We start from the raw sequence: 17,664 nt of genomic DNA, 5'->3' as shown, positions 1-17,664 counted from the left end.
ATCGAGCTTATGAATTTTTTACTCGAGCCGAGCTTGAACTCAATATTCTAGCTTGAACCGAGCTCAAGCTCGAGCCTGAGCCTTATACAACCTTGGCGAGCCAAGCTTGAGCCTCATACTATTTGGCTTGGCTCGGGTCGAATCCACCCGTAGTTCCCACATCTCCACCCACATGACACTACCACTATTGTGTGGGTAGGGATGTGGGAAGAATTTATGCCAATACTAGTGAGTGAACCCATACAGTACATGGGTTGAATAGAAATTTGATACAAAACTCTAAAAAAATGTGCACACTAAGCAATAAAAAAAAAATGTTTGAGGAATATGAAAAAAAAATAAGAAAAAAATCATCAACGACTTATCGCTACCACTCTGGCATCATGATCAAACCTCTGTTTTCAGTGTTTAAGTGATACTAGATAAAAGAAGTGAAACAAATGATGAAATATAACAATTTTCTATGCTACTTTAAAAAGCATGAATGCCCTCAAGAATATTTATGGAATTTTCTAAAGATAAAATTTTCCCTTTTATATTTAAATTTATTGATAAAAAATGAGGGCAAATAGGATAATCAGTTCTTGATATTAAATGAATTGAAAAGAGGTAATTTAAAGATATTCAATGCATTCAATTCTCTCATTAAATCCAACATTTAAGTTATTAACTTACATTCATATACATTGAATCATATATTTAAGTCGTTTTTGTTTCTTTTCATCATTAAGTCCTATTAATTAAATCCATACTTAATAAATTAATAATTCCAATAACATAAAAGCTTATACTTTTAAAATCTACCTAGCAAAAATAGTGTTTTTATCTAGGTGGTGGTAAAAAATTAAATCATTCTGTGTTAAATGGGTTAAATCCATGTTGCCACTATTAAATAATAAAATTAAAAATTGATAAAATGGAATATAAAAATAAAATTAAAAACCAATTGGAAATAAAATTATTTTCCTATTCTCTCTAATTAAACTCTATATTTAAGATATATTTTTCTTATAATTAAATTCTTGTAATTAAATCCATAATATTAATTTTAATAATATAAAAATAAATATTTTGAAAAGTAATTTGAAAATAAAATCACTTTCTTCCCTCCCGATGGTGGATAAGCAATTCAACCATTTGGGGTCAAAAGAATTAATAAATAAATAATGAAAATGGAATGCCAAATTCAAAATCTACCTAAAAATGAAATGATGTTATAGTCAAATAATAAAATTTTGAATAATAGAAAATATAAATAATCACAAAAAAAAAAGATAGAGAAAATTCTAGGCACATATCTAATGTTATATATTTATAAAAAATAAAATATTAGGTGCATCCTTAATTATGTGCATTCATTATTTTGAACAAAAATGAGTTTTATACATAAAAAATAATTCTATCAATGATGAAAATGTAATACAAATTTTAGTATTAACCTACAAGTCAAACAATTTTTATTTTTAGATGGTGGGTTAGTGGTTTGAGTCAAATGATACCATAGACAAACAAAAAATAAGTGTAATAAGTAAAAAATATTTTATATAATGTAAATGAAATACATAATTTAAAGGAAAATTATAGTCAAAGTCGATTGTACATTTAAAATTATGTTGTAGTTTGGTCCAGAAACCAACAAAACTCTGACAATCGTTTCTATATTTCAAATTATAAAAACCCCCCACCATGTCATCAAAGGTTTATGCGGCTATTGCCAACATGGAACTCTTAATCCATGTTGGACACAGCAAAAAACCTATACTAAAAATAGGTTTTAAGTTTCTCTCCCACTCCTCTTGTATCTCGATCTCCCTCCCTTCTCTCTCACTCTCACAATCATCTCTCAATCTCCTACTCCTATCTCTCCCACTCTCCCAACTTCGATTTGTAACCAAATCAAAACCTCTCTCTCTCTCTCTCTCTCTCTCTCTCTCTCTCTCTCTCTCTCTCTTTTCCTGAATTTTTATTAAATTAGTGTAATAAATTTTAAACCATACCAAGTTGGTCTCATGTTCTTTTATACAATCTGATTAATACCATATAAATGTGAGAAAAAAATGAACAAGAGAGGGACCAAAAGAGAAACTGATGAAGAACGATAGAAATTAAGGGACAATGAGAGTTCAATGACAAAGAGAACGAGAGAAATTGAAGGAGAACGATAGGTAGAGAGAGAGAGAGGGAGTGAAAAAAATATAAAGAACATAAATACAGAAACCAAAAACCATTTTTATTTATTTTCAAATCACATAGTCATTGAACAGACAAAGATGATTGTGAGTGAGAGTGTTGAGAAACATCAAACATCAACTAAGGAAAGAAAGTTTATTTTAAGAATAAAAAAGCATGTGTTTAACAAGCAATTAAAATTGTCATAATGATTAATTAATTATTATTGTAAGCAAATGACTTGGGTTCAAAATTTGTTACTTTTGGTTTGTGAATTTTAACAAGTTATTTGACTTAAATAACATTTAATGACATATTAAATGTCCTAATTAAAGGTAACTCAAATGAGCATTTAATTAAATAATACTAGCATTTAATGATGTCTCAAACTTTAAAGCTTAATTAAAATTTATATTAATGAGAGTGAATAGATAAATTAAATTTAAATTTAAAAATGAGAGGGAAATTAAATTCAGCGTATACATAATGTGTATTGACATGTTTCGGGTTGTATCGACTGATACATACTTGAAACGGTATGCTGTATCGGCCTAATACGGATGAAAAAATACGAAACCATGTAATTATACACACTCCATGTATCGGAACTCTTCTGAAAGAATACGTATCGGCCCGTATTCAACCAATACGTTGCGAAATTTAAAACCTTGGGTCCATTTCTAAAGGTATCTAAGCATCTACTATTTCTTGGCAAGACGGAAAAACATTGGGAGATGATACCTCAAGGTTGCCCTAATAGGGAAAAAATACAGAAGATCAATGTCCATGGATCTTTTATAAAACTAATGGGTATGAACAGAAGATGGGTTGTGCATGCAATTTATCTTTAGTCATGCAAGCATTGTGAGGTCATCTCGAACATGACTTCCGACTGCTAGCTTTTTAGGTATTCAGATTGTCAAATTTGAGCTTATCTCCAATAAAGCTAACCAGAAAACCGGCTTTCAATTACAATGACTAGATTATCTCTCTTGTTCCTTCTGATAATTTGCACTGCTGAGTGCTATGTCGGGCCACTCCAAGAGATCCAACACCAGAAACCAGCATCATGAAATGATCACAAAAATCCACCGATACACCATTACCTTATGTACCTTTTCCGGCTAATTCTGATAATACAAAACTAAAACAATGCCAAAGATGCATCTCTCAGTAGCTCATGATGAATGTGTTGTTCTTTTGCCTTAGAGTGGGCCAGCTCAAGACCTTAACACCTGTTGATGCAGTGTATGTACTACTTTCACTAATTAAAAGGCTAGCAGAGAACTGGAAGACTTGACCAATTGATCATTCATAGTTTTAGTCTTAATGAGCCAAAACTCTACTATAGTTATTGTATTGGAATGAGCTCCTAATAATGCATTTTTGTACACAGTACACCATAGCAATCAGGCAATGATTTCAAAAAAAACATAAAAAAAGCAATCAGGCAATGATTTAACTGAACTACAACTGATCTGCAGATAATATTAAAATAAAATAAAATATAATATAAACAATGCTGAACAGAAAAGGTATAATTTCTTGAAAAGGAAAGGCTACAAAATTACAATAAAGCGATAAAGCAGCACTTCATTTTTGCATCATAGATGTGCAATTCATTTCTTGGTTAGATCAATAAGAATGGAAGGATACAGCAACACTTTAACCCTTCAATATTGAATGATGATATTGTTGACTATTGTATTACCTTCAAATTGAAGAAGCAACAAAGCTTTTGCATGTTATCCATAACTCCTAAAGCTGTTTCATCAACAAGTTTTCATCCATGTCTTCACTTTTGGCACAGTAAACCACACCATCAGCATCTAAAATCTGTACTTGGCAGAAAAAAGGAGAATTCTCCCAATTATAACCCATCAAGTTTACTGTGATACATGTCTGAATTTAACCTGAGGCCTTTACCATAAGCAGCAATAAGAAGAGCCTCTGCTCGGCCTACAAGTATCAAAGAAGCATGGTTTAAAAGGCTGGAGAGGTATCTATGTTTAATGACATGTCATTTCTTCACCATGTTATAAAATTGAGGAGTTATTTACTAATCAAAGGAAGAAGAGAAATAGCTTAAAAAAAAAAAAAAGCTTTATTCCTTTCCAATCATTTAAAATGGGTTCCAATGGTGATAGATAACAAAGTTTGATGAATTACTAATATATTTGTGCAGTTCAGATAGATACAATGGCCCTTGTTCAGTAGCACTTACATCTGCATGCTGAAGACCTCTTAAGTCCTTTTTTTTCTTTTTGATAAATGGTCTGAGATTTGTATTACTATAAAAAAAGGGGCAGGGAACCCCTGAAAGCATATACAATGCTGCTATACAGCTGATTCAAAAAACCTTGTCAGCTCTATACATATATCCACAAAAACTTAATAAATGATATTTCTCCACTGATACATAAAAGAGTGAAGGGGGACAAGAGAAAAAATCTTCAGGACCTCCATCAACCGAAGAAGTGTGATCATTCCTTTTTTCTGATTACCACTTCGATGGGAAAGGGCTTCCAGTATAGTGTGAGGGGGAGGGAACACCAGAGAACTTTTCCTTCAGCCAAAAAACCAGGATGCTTCCAAGAGGCCAAGTATGGCACATCAGGGGGTGTCACCCACAGTCTCCCAAGACTTTTAAGAGGTCTTTTTTTTATCAGTGGACTTTTAAGAGGTCTTTTTTTTTATCAGTGGACTTTTAAGAGGTCTTCAAGCATTCAGTTCAATTGTTTGCTACAAATCTTAAATGTACTTGATTCTTTTCAGGTCACAAACTCTGTACAATCTTCTTTCAAAAATACCCTTCTACATTCACCTTACCTCACTACTATTACTAATTATTTATTAATTCAATTATTTTTATTTATGTAATTAATAAAATAATTAATTATTTTTATAATTATATATGAATATCTCTTATTTAATCATTTCTATTTATTTATTAAGTATTATTTAATTATTAGTCAGTGTTTTATTATTTTATTTTGTCATTTATTATTTAATTATTTTTTACTTCATTAAATATATACTAATTTTAGTTTTAAATAATTAGTTAATTATTTATATTTTTTAATCAATTTCACTATTTGATAATTATTTAATTAATTTATTAAATAATTAAACAAACATTCTCCAATTCAAGGTTAAAATGGTCAATTGACATTTTTCAAAACTCAGCATTCTCTACATTCAGATATTTTTTTGAGTGACAACTGAAAAGTTATGCAATTTAGGGTTAACTCTTCAGAGGCCTTTTTTTTTTTGCTTCAACTTCAGACACTGTTATTGCTTTCTTCAATAAATGGCCATGTATTCTCTCATTCCCAAGTAATCAAATATTCAAGCTTCAACCTTTTATTGATATTGGTAACTGTTAAGATTTTATTGATTATTAGAAAATGATTATATGTACATCAATAGACCTTCCATCACTGGTTGGGCTAACATCTGTTACCTTAGCCATTACATTCATCGTGTGCCTGTGGTATTCATGCTTCAAGCTTCAATTAGAACTCTTATTGTCTTATTTTTCTCATCACAATGATAAGACACCATTTTCCTTTCCTTCTAGATTGGTGAAACTCCAATGCAAGGGCTAGGATTACATTATTGACATATCACACATCTTTCCTTTTCTCCTTGCCATTTTTTATACAAGACCTCAATTCTGATGGGAAAGTGAAGTATTCCAATGCCACTTTGGGTGACCTTCATTACCTTTGACTTTTCAATACATTAATATCTATTTATAATGGATGACCCATGTAGTTGTTTGTGATCCCAAGGTCAGAATATTCTAGTTTGTCCCATCCAAGTTTCTTCAGAACAAAACCAAGGAGTTCTTGAGCACTAGCTGGCCTAACCTGCCTAAACTTCAAAAGTTCCATAATAAACAAAATGCATACCATGATCCTTCTTCCTCTTCAATAGGGAACTCAATGATGGGAATAATGTTGATGCAGCCTCCCTGCTATCATCCTGTCAAAGCACAAGTTCAATGTACAACATTAATGTCCAATAATATCAACAAAAATTGCAACCAGGACAATTAAAAAGTTCAGTGCAAAAAACAATTCTTCTAAAATTGCAACCTCACACTCTGTCTACTCTCCTCAGACTGCACAATGGCATATACTTCCTAGACTGAAGGAAAGTCACTACTACCCAAAATCTGAACACGAAGAGGTTCATGCACAGGATTCAAGCCTAACAAGAACATAAAAACTAGGGGTGTCCACAGTTCGGTTAACCGAACCATGGACAATTTTTTCACACCAAATTTGTCCTACCAGTTTTTTTATTTCTCCAAACCGAAACCGAACCCGTACCACCGGTTAACCAGCCCGCCAATTTCGGTTTTGACCGCTTCGGTTTTCTGGTTTTTGATATTTATAACATATATTATATAAATATATGTATAATATTATATTATAAATAATAAATGATATATAATATATTATAAATATTATAAAAAGAAAATATATAATATATAGAAAATATGTGACATGTATTAAAAATATATAAAATATACATATAAATATAGATATCGGTCGGTTCAGTTAACCGCCAGTTTTTTTCTAGATTAACCAAAAACCAAACTGATCGGTTTTGTTAACTGCATTTTCTGGATCGGTTCGGTTTTTCAATTTTTTATAGACACCCCTAATAAAAACTCGTTGTTGAGATACTAACTTCTTGTATGTTTTTGCATCATCATCTTTCTTCCATTCGATAGTTTGGTAGTGGTCCAAGTCTTTCCAAAATGAGGTAAAGGGTTGAATAGTAAGCAGACAAACTACAATCACCATGCTTACAAGTAGATGATTTAGCCTCTAACTGGTAAATCTTAGCATAATGCCTCTGCTCTGAATAGATCAATTTTGCCTGCTCCCAAATCTCATTTGTTGTATCAGCCCACATAAAGTTCTTCCTCACCTCCAGTTCCATAGCAACAAGGAGCCAAGACATAACCATACTATTTTTCTAGTCCATCTATCATGTTCAACCCATTCAATGGACTGACCGGAATGGGAAAATTCATGCTATCAAACCCCTAAACTTGAAGTTACTTGAGAGAAACTAACTCCAGAAGAAGCTGAATCGTCTGTTGCCATCACGGTGATCACCCACACTCTCACAAGGTGCGAAACACAGGATTGATCATTCCACCAACGCTCGATCAAGGATTGAAGCCTGAAACCCTAGCCGAAACCCAGAAAAAACTGCTGTAATTTGGAATATACTAGTCACACAGCCCCAACACAGCAAATTGTAATCACAACCAATCTGTAATCACATGTGGTAGAGAGGTACAGCAAATAATTGCTGGAACAGACCCCTATGACCCACTATAGCACCATAACTGGGGCAAACACCTCGAGGAAAACCTTCCTCACAGCATTGATTGTTATAGAGAACTAGTACGACCAAGAAAGAAGGAAAAAAAAACAAGGGCACAGGTATACAAATCAGTCCAATGTGGGTTTTCGTATCTCCCAATCCAAAATAAAAAGTTCAATTTAGAGAAAACTCAATCTACAGTCTTCTACCACCTAGATCACTGCTCTGAAGCCTCTGATACTATGTTTTCACTCTAAATCTGTAAAAGAGGAGGAGAGAGAGAGAGAAAGAGAGAGAGAGAGGAAAAGAGGAGGAAGTTTGGAAATTAGAAGGCTCGAAAATCTTGGGCTGGCAGTGCCCCTATTATTATTTATAGGTATCGGACAGCATTACAATAAAAGAACTGACTGACGAACGAGGTTGGTGATGATGTTTTCTTCTCCCCTCTAAACCCTCAACCCTTTTTTTTCTTGTCATGGCCATCTAGGAAAGGCTCCTCTCCTCCGAAGGTCAAAGCATTTTGCCCAGAATTGTTAACTGTCATTGACCCACCTGGTCAACCAGTGATCCAATACTGGTTCAGGTCAACCTACAACCTGCTATTTTATATAAAAAGAAAGAAAGAAAAACTGTTGAATTGGCCAACCACCCACTTACCTTGGGGTTACCAGATTCTTGTATTATTTTGTTTTTGGGTTACCAGATTCTTGTATTATTTTGTTTTTGAAATTTTTTATATTGATGACATCACAGGTTGACCCATTGACCTAGACAGTTGAACAGCTGACCCTTGACCCAGAGGGGGAGAACAATTCAAGCTCCAGGTCAGGTTTTAGAACACTGATTATTCTGGGAAGCTTCAAGGAAGATTTTCAATGATGGGGAGAAGCTACAAAGAAGAAGATCAACCCGGAATGATGGTATCTATACCCTCATGTGTCTGTCCTCTGCTTGAGGAATGGAGAGGATGCAAACCAATTAATAATTTCTTCCATGCCCTTAAACATCCATGGTATGCGAGCATTATTTTTTTCCCTTCATTTTGGTGTTATATAAAACCCAGCATTGGATGTAATTGATTTATTTTTCTTAGCATATTCCTTCACCCACAAAGATATGGGAAATTGAGTGCTGTACCAGGCAACAATAATGTGGAGTATCTAGATTGAAAAAAAAATGTGAGGATCTTCAATACGGAAAAAGATATCAGCACCCTAAAAGATTTGCAACAGTGAGATTAGCACATTTTGACTTTCATCAAAGAGTACAAGGAAATTGCAGTGGACCATATGGTCCATAGTAGCAGGATTTTCCCCAAGAAAACAGCAGGAGATCACTCTTGGACAGCACAAGACACAGGTCAACTTAAGTTTTTTTCAGGTTAATAAATGGATGCAGCCTTGGAAATCTGGACCCATCAGGGATTGGAGGGGTGGTAAAAAATCAGGCGGGAAATATCATAGCAAGTTGCAGTGGACCAGCATGTTAGGGCAATTCACCGAGAGCTCAATTTAACATTTCTATCAGAATGAACAGATATAATTATTGAAAGGGGCTATCTATCCTCAAGAGTATAGAGGGACCATGGCCCCTACAGAACATAATAAGGGAGACAACAAATTTTGCAACTCATATTAATTGCTCATTCAGAAGGATCCCCAGGATGGCTAACAGCATTGTGGACTCCTAAGCAAGCGCAGAGGTCAATAGAGATATTCTAGAATGGGGAGTACCAGGGCCGAGCACAGAATTTCTGGGTGCTTGATGATCTGTATTTTTATCTTGTTCTGTTTTCTTTGATTTAGTCAGCTATAAGCTGTTCTTGTATCATTCAGTCATTCTTCATTCCAATGTTTCTGAAATTGAAGATCTTTTTCACCTCTATTAAATAGAAATCTCTTTAATATTGCTGATAAAAAATGTACATGTCATAAATATGGTAATGACTAATATCTACCAAACAGTGTTAATGTATGGCCTATGGTGCAACAGAACCATATTGTTGATGAAGCTTGTGGAAGATCAGAAAACTTTAAGGAAATCGGTTCAGAAACAAGCTCTTGTCATTCTTTTAACACCCACTACCACTCCACACTCCCCCCCCCCCTCCCCAATTTAATAGGAATAACCCTCATCCAAAATAAGAGAAAAAGGTAGCTAAGATTAAAGAAAAGAATATCAAGGCATTTCTTAGAAAATGAAAGTTCAGATAATTATCATTTTGTCCTTTAGACTTATTTTATTTCTTTTTTTTTTTTCTGTGTGGAATTTCTGCTAGATTGAAATTTTAATGAAAGCAAGGTTTCCATTCTGAACCATGCTAAAACCAATGTTCCGAGGACCACAAAGAACCAGAAAGAAGAGAGGTTCACGTGTCAGAGGTTCAACCACAGTTAAACCAGAGGTCACAACTTCTCAGTCAACAGCAGTGTTTCAGCTCATTTCCAGCCTTCTCCATTCTATATAGAACACTAACAGGTCACGACTTCAAGAAAGAAACCCAAAAAAGCCCTTTTTTTATGCTGAAAACCCTAAAGAATTGAAAATAACATCCCAGAATTCATTCACAGCCAGGAACAGTCATCAAGAATTCATTCTCAGTCAACAGTCACCCTCCAAGAAAACATCCACAGTCAATAATCAGCCACCCAATTCATCATCAGTCTGAAAAATCAATCTTTGAGTCCAAAAACTGATAGTAGGGTTTGAAAATCCTAGAGAAACCAGCAGGGAAGACAGATCTATCAACCGCTGTTCATAGAGTGGTTAAAACTGCTTCTAATCATGGTCGGCCTTATTAAAGAATGTACCTTTCTCAGAAGAACATTGATCACCACCTCAACTGAAACCCTAATCTTGGGCACACCTTTTTTCTCTGATCCTTCCTGGTCACCGGGCAATCTCCAAGGATCCTTCAATTCCTTGGGCAGTCTCCAATACTCTAGAAACTGCCAAGAATCAACCACTACTGCAGAACATCCAGTACTAAGGAGTTCTCATGCAGCCGACCAGATCAAGCTCACATGAGAACTCTAATCTGTCTTAACCTTGCTCTGATACCAACTTGAATAAAAGAAACAAAGAAAAAATCTGTTTTCTGATGTGATTCAGAGAGAAAAAGAAGAGAGATTAACCCAGAACCGAAGAGAAGAAGAGAGAAGAGAGAAGAAAGAAGAGAGAAGAGAGAAGAAGAGAAAAGAGAGAGAAAGTCTGTGGTTAGTTATTTTTGGCCGCCCCACTAATTCTTATTTATACTTGTAACTTAACAAAAGGTAGAATTCCTCTAATAACCCTACTAGCTTCATAAGAAAACAAAAGCAAATAAATATGGCCCTGAAGTAACATAAAGAAATAAACAGAAAAATAAAAGTGTGGGACCCACACACTAACAGCCTAACAACTATCTCTACAAGTATAAATATTCCATCCTATTTATTGATGATTTTTCACAATATACTTGGATTTAGCTTATGCGCTCTTGAGCTGAAGTGCCTAAACTTGTGCAACAGTTCCATGAACACATACTCAATTTAATACCCGCATCAAAATATTCTGATCAGACAATGCTAAGGAACATTTTGACAAGGACCTTACCTCCTATCTTGAGAAGTTTTGGGTTATTCATCAAAGTTCTTGTGCCCGCACTCCACAACAAAATGGAGTAGCAGAGAGGAAAAACAAACACATTGTGGAAGTTGCAAAGAGCATTCTTTTTGCTACCCATGTTCCTGTGAAGTTTTGGGTGGTGCAGTTTTAACAGCTACCTACCTTATTAACCGCATGCCTTGCGTTCTCAAGTCTTGGGGTTAAAATCTCCTTTTGGAGTCTTCTTTCTTGATGTTGAGATTTTCTCTATTCCTCTGAGGGTCTTTGGTTGCACTTGTTATGTCCACATTCCCAATTCCAAAAGATGCAAATTTGACCCCAAGGCTCAAAAGTGTATCTTCCTTGGTTATGCCTCCACACAGAAAGGGTATTGTTGTTTTAATCCCATTAGTGGCACCCGGTTTGTTTCCACGGATGTCTCCTTTGCAAAGTCAATTCCTTTTTATAGTGATCCTTCTAAGGGGGAGAGATCTTTCGAGTTGTTTTCTTCATCCCTTTGCCAACTCCAGTTGAGTCTTGTGTCGAGCCCTCCACAATAACCCCCATTCTCGTGGAAGGATCCTCTCCTTTGCGGTCTTCCACTCCTGCTCCTTTCCCTCCTCCTGCTAGTCCTCCAGTTGTTTCCACTCGCCCTATTCTCTAGAGATAGTACCAACGGCAAAGGCTAAGGTAAACATAGGTTGATCCCATACCTCCAATTGAGTCTCAATCGCCCTCGATTACTAAAGAAAGGAAATGCCCATCACCTCCTCCACCAGCACCCTCGTTTCCAAACCTTGACCTACCCATTGCTTTAAGAAAAGGTAAGAGGAAATGTACAGCTCATTGTATTTCCCAACACCTTTCCTACAACTTGTTGTCCCCATCCAACTATGCCTTTCTAGCCTCCATTTCCTCTCAATCCATCCCAAAGTCTGTTTTAGAAGCCTTAGCCACACTTGATTGAAGGGATGCTACGAGTACTGAAATAAAAGCCCTTCATAAAAACAATACATGGGATATTGTTGACTTGCCAACTAGGAAGGAACCCGTTGGGTGCAAGTGGGTTTTCACTATCAAGTATCATGCAAATGGGTCAATTGAGAGGTATAAGGCTCGGCTTGTTGCCAAGGGATATACCCAGGTATATGGATAGATTACACTGAGACCTTTTCTCCAATTGCTAAGATGACCTCGATGAGAGTTCTTATATCCTTAGCAATGAGCTATGATCGGCCTTTGTATCAATTTGATGTTAATAATGCATTCCTAAATGGTGATCTCACTGAAGAGGTACATACATCCCTTCCTCCTAGTATATATAGCAAGGAAATGCAAGATAAGGTGTGTAGATTGAAGAAATCATTTTATGGTCGAAAACAATCTCCACGTGCTTGGTTTGACAAGTTTAGGGCTACACTCAGACTCAATCAGATTATACCCTCTTTGTTAAGAGAAAAGGCAATCTGGTGACATTTCTTATAGTTTATGTAGATGATATTGTGTGTACCAGGTAAAAGTTGCTCCTTTTAAAGATTGCACAAATTGCCTTATTAATAAGGCATCGGACAATGCTGATTCACCACATGCATAATAGAAATGGGCCAAATGTTTATGAGGAGACCCATTTATTCCATCAAACTTCTCAAAGTTGGGCTTTTGATATTCTAAAGGAAATGGGAGTGTATCATAATGGGCAGCATATGGTTTCCTGTAACCAAGGACAGGTGGTGTAAGAGATGCTTGGAATTCCTTTTGTCCCTCTACAATAAGTGCCTTTAGATCTATTTGAGGAGCAGGAGCGGAAGTTTATGCTTATTGAGACGACTCTTTACCAGATGTGCTTGCTTGAGCCACCAACTGAGCAGCCAAAGATGCAATTTCTGCCATCTTTCGTTGCATCTCTTGAATTTGCTCTTCTAAATTTGAGGTACCAGTCACCATGACTGTCATAGGAGATGTCTCTTGGTCTTCTCCTAAGGACATAGAAATTCCTTGCAATTGTGAAGTAATTTCATCCACACATTCATCTTCTTGAATTGAAGATTTATGATCTTCTTGGATTAGTTTAACTTTAGAAGTGACAAACTCACTGGTCAAACTTGAACTTGACGTGTCTTTAGAACTTTGCAACAATCGAGCTCTTGCTCTAGTGATAGGGCCTTTATAAGGTTTAAGTTCTTCATTGAGCATAGTATATGCCCCCAGTGCAAAGTAAAAATTTGCTTGTTTAGCAAACATGTATCCAGAAATAAAAGCCCATTTTCTAGCTTCCATGTCTGATTTTGCTTTCTTTGATTTTTCTGCAACAATATCAGCAAGGGAAATGGGAGTGCTACTTTGTAGCTTTTTAGCTTTTGGAGGCCTCTTGGATCTAGGCTTGTGAACATGAATTGAAGATTGTCTTGAAGATCCTTCAATTCTAGTTGAAGGCTTCTGATTACAAATAATTTTTTTCCACAAGAGGAAGAACCTTTTCCACTTGAATTTCCGAGTTTAATTACTCGGGGCTTCACTTGTGTAGATGAAGGAACATCTATTTCCTTTTCTCCTATAGCTTCATTGAAGGTTTGAAGAGTAGATTTCTCTTCAGAAATAGTCACCATCATGACTGATGTTGTAGGAGGAATTGAAAGATTCACTGGAATGGTTCTTATCATGATTTGGGTAGGGTAAATAACCTTAGCCCTTGTTTTAGTGGACTTCTTTGGAGATGTCACCATTGATTTTGTGATATTCAAGATTGACGAAGCAATCTTTTTGGAGGAATTTTCCCTTGGTGGCTTGAAACCTTCCTTCCTAGCAGAGTTGAACATGGCTGGAACATGTAGACTTTTCCTCACAGGAGAGGTCTCAATGACCTTCCTTTTTTTCTCCTTGATTTTTTTCTCCACCTTGGTGACAGAAGACATAGTAACAATAGCAAGAGGATTCACGTCCACGGTAAATGTTGCCTTGTAGGAAAGCTTCTTAGAGCCTCCTATCTTTTCCTTCTCCATAGCAGTCGGTTTGTGGTAGTAGACAACCACTTTAGGTGCCATGTCTGAGATATTTCTTCCTGTAAGTAGATAATATTGATATAAGACTTACACATTCTTTTTTTTCTCTTTTGTTCTATACTCTAAGTCAAAGATGAAAAAGAAAATGGGTCCCACCGGGCGTGCCAAAATTATGTTGGTGTGAAAATTTTAATAAATTCTCATGCAACATAATTCACTCAATCAAGTGATTGAGTTTTTATTATTTTGGGTAAGGCCCATTCAGGGAATCATACGGATTGTTCCCCTTAATTACATCCCCACAAGAAAGTAGAGAACACCTTTTAATTCTGACTTGGAGAAATGAACGCATAGAACAAAAGGAAAGAACAATAGGATACTTAAAAAAGAACTTTTCATTTGCTTTTCTTTTACATCAGGTGTACAAGAATGAGAAGAAAGAAAAAGAAAATACAATTGAGAAACCATACAGCACTACATTTCTCTTTTCTTTAATACAAAGAAAATTTCCTTCTCACTCCTTTCTCATAATAAGTTGTAGTCAATAAGATGAAATTCTGATTGTAGACAGCCTTACTGCTTGGAATTTTGCATACAAAAAGGGAACCGTAGTCAATCAAATTGAATATTTGATTGTAGACAATTTTCATCCCTCCGTTCTTCATTTTCATTTTAAGGGAACCATAATCAGCCTTTGAGATTTAGACTGTAGATGGTTTACTCCCTAACTTTGTCTTGAAAGAGGGACCATAATCAACCAAGTAAAAGCACCTCCGTTCTTCATTTTCATTTTAAGGGAACCATAATCAGCCTTTGAGATTTAGACTGTAGATGGTTTACTCCCTAACTTTGTCTTGAAAGAGGGACCATAATCAACCAAGTAGAAGCACCTGGTTGTAGATGGTTCATTCCCCCTTACTCTTCCTTTTCATTTGAAGGGAACCATAATCAGTCTTCGAGAATTAGACTGTAGATGGTTTATTCCCTAACTTTGTCTTGAAAGAGGAGCCGTAATCTACCAAGTAAAGACACCTGGTTGTAGATGGTTTATTTCCCTCTCTTTCTTTTCTCAAAAGTAAAAACAAAAGGGAGAGAAAGAAGGATACATAGTAGAAGACATAAATAAGAAGTATTCACAGAGAGGACTTTCCTTTACTCTACCTGTATTAGTGAGATTTTTCCTTCCTTGCCTTCCCTTGAGCACTTCTCTTTTCTTCTCTCCTTGTCTTTGTTTTTCTTAAGAATCTCTTGTGAAAATTTTCTCCGAAGAGTCTCTCTGTGTGTATGTGTTTCTATTCCCCTTAAGGAGCTTAAATAGGGAGTGGGGTGGTTATGTAACTACCCCCTCATCCTAGGTGAAGGACACCTGTCCCTCCCACTTAAAGAGAGGGAACTCCCCAATTAAAGAGAGAGAACTCCCCACTTAGGAGAGGGAACTCCCATATGGGATACTTTTTTTATAATTTTAATGATTTGGCTAGTAGACTAACTAGCCCACTTATGACAAATTATTTGAATAAAAAAAATGACTTCAACAATCATGAACTCTCAGCTAATGATGGAGAACTTTTAGCTAACAGGGGAGTGTTTCAGAGATTACTGGGAAACTTCTTTATCTATGTATGACTAGTCCAGACATTTCATATGCTGTGAGTGTCATCAGCCAGTTCATGCATGCTCCCAAATACACACATATGGCTACTGTAAAGAGGGTGTTACCTTAAGGGAATCCCAGGAAGGGTATATTGTTTGCTAAACATGGACACATGAAGGTAGAAGCATATACAGATTTTGATTGGGCAGGAAATGTGGATGATAGGAGATCCACATCAGGATATTGTGTTATGGTAGACAGAAATATTGTTTCCTAGAGAAGCAAAAAGCAATTAATGGTTACTAGATCTTCAGCTAAGGCAAAGTATAGAGCTATGACCCATGGTGTTTCTGAGTTGTTATAGCTTAGATCTCTCCTTAATGAGATGGGTGTTTCATGTGACGAGCCATTGATGTTGTATTGTGATAACCAAGCTGCTATTAGCATTGCTCACAACCCAGTTCAGCATGATAGAACTAAGGCACTAAGCACATTGAAGTAGACAGACACTTTATACAGGAGAGAGTGGCTTCAAGAGAAGTGTGCCTACCTTTATTGCATCAGAATAGCAACTAGCAGATTTTCTAACTAGGGAGTCCCAAAGGAAAAGCTTCAACATTATGTAAGCAAGCTGGGCATGATTTACATCTATGTTCAGCTTGAGGGGGAGTGTAGTGAGAATGGGCCGAATGGTTACGTTTCTTAGTCATGGCCCTTATGGGCCTTCTTCTATTTTCTTTAATTATTTCTTTAGTGCTGGCTGCCCCATTAAGGGCCTTAATTATCTCTTTTATTTTTTTTAATTATGGGCCTTATGGGCCTCTCTTTTCTTCTTTTCTTGCATTATTTGAATTACTATAGGTGTAATTTTTTTTTTAGTGCCTAAAAGTGAATCATTATATCATGAAGCAACTGAAAAGTAAGTACAGGGCGATTTGAGAGCTTCGGGAAAAGCTCCAGAAACCTTTCTTTTAAAGAAAAATAAGCAAAAAAAGAAAAGAAAAGATCTCTCTTTTTTTTCTTCGTTGATGATAGAGTAACAGAAAATGAAGATGCAATCCTACAGAGGTCCCTACACAAACTAGCCCCCCTTCTTCCATCCCCAAGCTACCATCCCCTTTGCCTACTCGTTGTCATCTTCCTCTCCACTCTCATCTTCATCCTCGTCGTCGTTCACTTCAGACTTCGACTTGTCCGACTCCTCTTCTTCTTCTTCAGCTGCATTTGCTCCTTTGGTCTTCTTCTTGTTGTATGCCTGCAAACTCTTATTGTACTCGCTCTTCCTCTTCTCTGCTTTGGCTACATATGGTGCCTTCTCGGCTTCTATCATCGATTTCCATTTGTCTCCACCGGCTTTGCCGACAACGGAGACTGATTTGTTGTTAGGGTGTTTCTCCTTGTACTGCTTCCTGAACTCTTCCATAAAAACAAAAAAGGCACTTGCAGGCCTTTTAGGTTAGTTAGGATCCTTAGTTGCCTTCTCCTTCTTCCCTGCTTTCTTGCTAACTTTATCGGCTCCGACGCCTTTCTTCTTTACAGAAAGCTTGTTGTCTGCCTTTTTAGTTTTCGCCTTCGATTGACCTCCTTTCATGGTGAATCCTCCTTAGGGTTATGGTTTCACAAGGAGTGAGTCAGAGATAGGAGACTATCGTTTGATGTGTTATGTTGTGTGTGTGTGTGAGAAGGGGAGAGTCACTATAGGTGTAATTTTCAACTACTACAAATAATGTTATACTTGAATGTGGTGGACAGATGGGTAGTTATTTAATTTTTAAAGTAAATGATCAATGCTCAAACTTCAAACCTCCTAACTCACATTTTCTTTGAAATACATATGCATTAATGCAATATGCACATTAAAGAAATGAACACAAATAATAAAGTGGATTAATGGTAACAAGACAATATACATGGAAAAAGGTTATCGGTTCAAATTTTGCCATTTGCGTTTTGAAAATTCCACACATT

General features: G+C 36.0%; 1 protein-coding gene and 1 pseudogene across 7 annotated transcripts in view; both read right to left on the bottom strand.

Moving 5' to 3' along the window:
- Positions 1-3,626: 3,626 nt before the first annotated feature.
- LOC148845328 (MutS2) overlaps positions 3,627-17,664 on the bottom strand; it is a 31,697-nt gene continuing 17,659 nt past the window's right edge. For 2 of the 6 annotated variants that reach the window (XM_088954941.1, XM_088954944.1), the window contains 3 exons: positions 6,084-6,156; positions 4,096-4,128; positions 3,627-4,005 (listed from right to left, as the gene is read on the bottom strand). In XM_088954941.1, the coding sequence (XP_088811067.1) occupies positions 3,992-4,005; positions 4,096-4,128; positions 6,084-6,156 (120 nt within the window). In that variant the 3' untranslated portion in view covers positions 3,627-3,991. Of the gene's footprint in view, positions 4,129-6,083; positions 6,157-17,664 lie in introns of all 6 variants that reach the window. The other 4 variants (XM_088954945.1, XM_088954942.1, XM_088954940.1 and 1 more) reach the window with 2 other exon arrangements.
- On the bottom strand, positions 16,691-17,383 carry LOC148845329 (HMG1/2-like protein pseudogene; annotated as a pseudogene). Its single transcript, XR_016101845.1, has one exon. The product of XR_016101845.1 is annotated as an HMG1/2-like protein pseudogene (transcript).

Source organism: Nelumbo lutea, chromosome 7, assembly GCF_056320005.1.
Source record: "Nelumbo lutea isolate HS-2025 chromosome 7, American lotus-T2T, whole genome shotgun sequence".
NCBI classification, from domain to species: domain Eukaryota; kingdom Viridiplantae; phylum Streptophyta; class Magnoliopsida; order Proteales; family Nelumbonaceae; genus Nelumbo; species Nelumbo lutea.
This window is presented reverse-complemented; position numbering and strand designations above follow the sequence as displayed.